Below are 5,783 nucleotides of genomic sequence, written 5' to 3' on the forward strand. Positions count from 1 at the left end.
TACCTGATTATAAATGCTTGATAAGGAAGTTCAAAGCCAAATACAGTTCTGGCGAATTACTATGTTTTTGGTGGAAATTTGTACGTAAACCCATCATTCTAAGACGCTCAAAGAGTAATTTAATGCCAGATGCTGAAAGTTTCTGCTGCACCTGTGAACACACCACAACACTGATGTCACGTTGTACTGACGACGCCCTGGAGTACACATCTAATGGGGGAGCTGTGATAGTGCTGAACTCACCAGAAGGAGGGACACGGTCATAAGTACAGCACTGATCGCCATTCCACCCAATCCCAGGAGGTGCAGAGTCCTTCGTCCTGCCTTCTCCACCAGGAAGAGCTGGAGGACAGACACAGTGGGTGAGTGATGTGCTGCTCAATGAACACAAACACATGCAGGAGCGAAGAGAAACACTCTGACGTCACTCACAGAAACAACAGTGAAGATGGTGTTGACGATGCCGGCTCCGATGGTGGCGTAGATAGGTTTTTTCACACCAGCTGACTCAAAGATCCCTGTCGAGTAGTAGAACACCTGATGGAAAAAAAAGTTGGAGAATTATGCTAATGTCTGTCTATATTTGATTCTAAGTCAGTCTAAAGTAAATTTCCCCTCCAAATACCAACATTTTTACTGTAAGTATTTACTGTACATGACACTGTAACTTACAAAAGGTCCAGTCATATAATCACGGTCACCTACAATGAACCAAACTGTAATCCATCCCCGACTCATACTGGGAGGACGTAGTTGACATTTGCTTCGTCAGTGACCCAGCTGGACAAAGTATTTACAAAGTGTCCTTTTGTTCTCTCACTGAAGAGAGTGTGTGTGTGTGTGTCTGTATACTCTGACTTATCTGTGCTATACACAGGGGATTCATTGGGACTTGTTATGTGGGGTGCTCTTTGGTTTCAGGATTGTCATGGGTGCACATGTGTGCACGCGCAGACTTTATACGTCATAAAATGGGCTGTTTCAGCGGCCCACAGAGCGATCGCCCCCACTGGGATTTCTCCTGGTGGCGAGTCCCACTATGTCTGATGACATAGAAGAGCGTAGGCCTATGGGTCCCAGCTTTACCCCTGGTTATACAATTATGTATAGAGCGATGTCTCATTGGAACAGTCTGCCACACTTTATATCTTATGAATCTAGGAAAAACTGTTGTAAGAAGCAACAAAGAGGTTACTTTAAATAAAAGAGCAAAATAAGGATTCTTTAACTTTTGTTTGCAGTATGATCATTCAAATATAACAAAAAAAAATGTTATTCAGTGGTAGAGGTTACAAAGATTTCAATGTAATATGTTTGTTTTTTATTTAGTTGTATCTGTTGTAGTGATACTATATTATTAGGTAAGATTATTGCAACAACTTTAATATTATATGTATTTTTTTTAATATAGACCACAGAGTAGATGTTGCCAGGGTAACAACAAACAGGGATCCAAGAGTAAAAAAATCTTTGTGTAAAAGTGTGTATTCATATGCAGCCCTCTGTGTATGTGTGTGTGTGTGTGTGTGTGTTGACATGCTGCCTGTTGCTGACTCACAGCGTTGATCCCTGACAGCTGCTGGGAGAGCTGTAGCATGACGGCGATGAGGAGGGGCTGTCGATACGCCGCAGAGCGGAAAAGCTCGGGGATGGTCACCTTCTTCTCCATGGCCATCTTGGCGCTCTCCTCTTTCATCTCCTGCAGGTCTTTACTCACATCCTCACTGCCACGCAGGCGCACCAGTGCTGTGAACGGAAACACATTTGTGTCTTTGTTTTTGTTGTTGCTGGTTGCACAAACACATAAAGGCAGGGAAAAAATAAATTAAAAAAAGTGCTCTGTTGTGCTGACAGGTTGATGCTGAGTCTATGTGCTAACACATTGGTGTAAAGCACAAGCTGCAACAGTAAACAGTGGGCGACCACAAAAAATCCAATACATGTTTATTTAAAATATGAACTGAAGTTGGATTGTAACACTCGACCTTGGAAATACTTAAAAAGACACGGTCCACTCCATGCCATTTTGGCTTTAAAGTAGCAACAAGAAGACACTGAGTTAAAATCTTTCTGTGTCTTTACAAACAGTTCTGATTGACAAACCTTTAGCTTTGACCTTTCAGAATATTAAATGGCCTGTCAGTCATTTTGAAATTATAGCTGGTATAATTATTGTGTTTTAAATATGTATAATATTTAAAATATTTAAAACAGTTTTGCTTTTAAAGCAACTAAATTTTGGCCTAGTGGTTTGAAACCCGGTAACTGCAATATGCCTAGTTTGAGTTCAACCCTTTTTTGTATCTCTCTCTCCACTCTACTTCTTCACAGCTCTCCACTGGATGCTACCCATTAAAGACAGAAAAATGTCCCCAAAAAGGCACAAAAGTAGTGTTTGAAAATCCCAAACTGTGGCACCCTCCAGTGGTAGTATCAGAGAAGACAATGTGGAAGACATGCATGCACCCTTCTTACATCCTCCCCCTTTCACATGAATTTGCTAAAAGCACAAAGACTACATCGGTTTTTAGCGGGATTGTCTCATCTCTCGACAAACAAAAACTAAGAAGTAGTAATTTAAAGATGCTATAATAACATAAAAATCAGACACATAGTGGCTTTAGGTTTTATAATATTATTGAATTGAAAAGTATTTCAGTATTATCCAAAAAGTCTGCAGTCCTCCACACATCCACAATCTCTTCAGACAGACCTGTTAGTTGCTTTTTTTGGTTCATCTGTTGCTTGAAACTAAATGAAGAGTCAGAGCAGGTTCTGTATCTGTAAGCTGTGAACACCACAAACATCACACAGTCACAGAAACTATGGTGCAACTCTAACTGTGGAGCCTGAGCCTTGTGTTTGTTTTTGTTCATGTCAAATGAGAGGTGTGAAGGAGAAGTGGGTCAGTGCCTCAGAGTCACCCCTGACAGGCTCCGTGTTGAACAGATGCCAAAACCTTCTGTCTGTTCAAGGACTCTTCTCTCCAGGCTAAAACATCACCCTGACTCACCTGATCTCACCCCTGTGTATCTGTACTGATGATTTCTCTCATTTTCTTTCTTTCTCCTTCTTTCTCCTTCTTTCTCTTCTTCTTGTACTCACTTTCACCTGCGCCCTTTCTCTCAGCATCTCTATTTCCCATTTCTCAGTTTCTCTGCCTCCTGCCTTCTCTCTCCTCTGTCTTACTTCTTTTTCAATGTCACAGTGAATCTCTATGGCCGTAGCTATGGAAACCTGTTTAACTGAAAGAGCACCAGTAATGGTTGCAGCAGGAGCAATGGTCAATCCAGTTATATCAGTAGAAGTAATAGTATTCCAAGAACCAGAAATAGCAATAGTTGTAGCAGAAGTATCAGCAGAAGAGCTACTAGTAACAGTTGTTTCAGTAGAGGTAGCAGCAGTGTTTGAATTGGCTGTAGTATTATTAAAGAAATGAAGAAAGAAATGTTGGTAGTGATAGAGGCAGTAGTTAAAATAAAAGTTATTACCGTATAAGCTGTGGTAGTAGTAGTGACAGTAGAAGTGACAGTAGCAGTAGCAGAAGCAGTATGAGTAGTAACTGAAGCTGAGTTTGCAATAGTTATTTGTAAAATGTCAGTTATTTCACAACATGATTATTGTAGCCCAAAGAATTCACAATACTAATATTATTGCAATCAATATTATTGATCACTTATCACTTTTATTGTGTGTTTTGTCTCTTTTTTGGCAAATGAATTGCTGCCACCTACAATGTTGGAGTGGGAACGATAAAGCACAGAACAGAATATGATTTAAGAGGCACTGGATTACTTACGCAATATCAATATTTCACTTTTAAAACTTTAAGGATATTGTATTTATTGGTGACAGTAAAAGCATCGCCTGGTGCAGTGGCTGGAGTGACACTGTAGTAAAAATGACATTAGTCGTTGTAGTTAAGCAGCAGGTAGTGTTAGTAGTAGTTGTGTTAGTTGTGACTGTAGTAATATTCGTAGTGGTAGTTATAGTGCCCGTAGTTGCAGTGGTGCAGTCCTACAGTATCAGTACAGCCAGTATACAACTGCTGTTGCAGTAGCACAAAAACACTAGAAGCAGCAGTAGTGTTAGCTGTAGTAGTACAGGTAGCAGCAGTACCAGTAGTGACTGTAGTAGAGGTATCTGTAGTTGTACATTAGTAGTACTGGCAGAATGGATAACAGTAGTAGCTGTAGAAGCAGTCGTATTGTCCAGAGTTGTAGCAGTAATAGCAGCAGGAATGGCTGTGAGTGTTGCTGTGAGTCCATCTATAGATGCTGAATAAACCTTACTGAAAGACTAGATCATACTCTGATTGCTTTATTAAACAAATTGCCACCACAGTACCTTTGCGTGCCTGCTCCTCCTGTTTGAGGTTGATGAGCAGGAAGCGAGGGCTCTCAGGACAGAAGGGCAGCAGGATGCACTGCAGCACAGCAGGGGCCACAGTGAGGGACAGCAGCAGGGGCCACAGCTTGTCTGAGCCCAGCAGAGCCTCTAAACCAAAGATCTAAACACAGAGGGCCACAACAGCTGGGTCAGATTTACAGCAAATCAGTACTGTACCTAACTATATTACACAGTAAGAACTTCTTTATTGGATTTCTGGCTCATAAATCAGCTGTTATTTCATTAAATCTGAGGTTTGTTAGGAAGCCTCCTGCTGACCTGAGCGATCAGGATGCCAATCACCACACCGAGCTGGTGAAGAGTGCCAAAGGCTCCTCGGAGGGGAGTGGGCGACACCTCGCCCACGTACATGGGAGTCAGGCCGGTAAAGAGACCGCAGAACAGGCCAATGACCAGGCGACCGGCAATTACCATCTCATAGGAGGAGCAGATGGTGGAGAAGCCCATGAGGAGGCCGCCGATCACCGCCAGGCAGTTGACCAGGAACATGGAACGACGCCTGAGGAGGAGGAGGAGGGTAAGGAAAGAGAACATGTAATTGTACAGTGTTTCTGAACATAACACATGCCAATATTTTAGGAGATTAGTGATTGGCTTCAGTGTTGTTTCATTTACTGAGACAAGAGAAAAGGAGGCTGGTGATGGGGAAAGCAGCTGAGAGGTTTGTGGTTAAAGAAAAAGTTCATTGATTAACTGAGGAATTACCATTAGTGTGTCAGGACTGATTGACCTGCCTGAGCATATAGGAAGGTCAGGAGCTATCCTGTCTAATGAGTTTATTGACAGACGGGTGTTAGTCCAGTTTCACACTGCAAACAGTGTGTTTAGAGTGCATGGCCTCGTGTGTCAGAATATCAGGAAATCTATTTTTTATTTTGTTCTTTTGTGAGTCTAGGATTTTATTAACTACATCTATTTAAAGGAATCCTTTTGGGAATACTTCTATTCGCTCCCTATTTGAGAATTAGATAAGAATACATCTACTCTGGTGGCTTTGAAAAGAGCATGGATGGCTATTACAGCTTCAGGGCTGGCTGACGGCAAGGCCAATTGGTGAAAATACTCTAAATATAGCGTACACTTAACCTGATATTGATTTTTGTAAGTGGACCTTTTTTTAGGTGGCTAAAATGTGTTTTGTTGCACAGCAGTGCATTGCTTAGCATCTGCTGTAGGCAATACACTGACTATGGATAAGTACCTCATACAACCCAGCTTAAAAAAACCTGAACTATCCCTTTAAGACTGCATTTAAGACCTCCTTTATCTTCTATGGTGATAGAATAGAAGCAAATATATAAATTATAAAAATAAAAATATGTCTACCATCACATCTAAAGTGGATTTATTAACACACTCTTGCTTGTTTAATC

General features: G+C 41.3%; 1 protein-coding gene across 1 annotated transcript in view; it reads right to left on the reverse strand.

Moving 5' to 3' along the window:
- The window catches only part of slc2a3a (solute carrier family 2 member 3a), a gene marked incomplete in the record, with an annotated part of 12,126 nt that overhangs the window by 3,980 nt on the left and 2,363 nt on the right, over positions 1–5,783 (reverse strand). Inside the window, 5 exon segments of the mRNA XM_035681879.1 lie at positions 244–342; positions 433–537; positions 1,559–1,746; positions 4,348–4,510; positions 4,669–4,909. Of these exon segments, the coding sequence (XP_035537772.1) occupies positions 244–342; positions 433–537; positions 1,559–1,746; positions 4,348–4,510; positions 4,669–4,909 (796 nt within the window).

Source organism: Morone saxatilis, unplaced genomic scaffold (assembly GCF_004916995.1).
Source record: "Morone saxatilis isolate NCDOM2014 unplaced genomic scaffold, NCSU_SB_2.0 Contig9, whole genome shotgun sequence".
Lineage (NCBI taxonomy): Eukaryota > Metazoa > Chordata > Actinopteri > Moronidae > Morone > Morone saxatilis.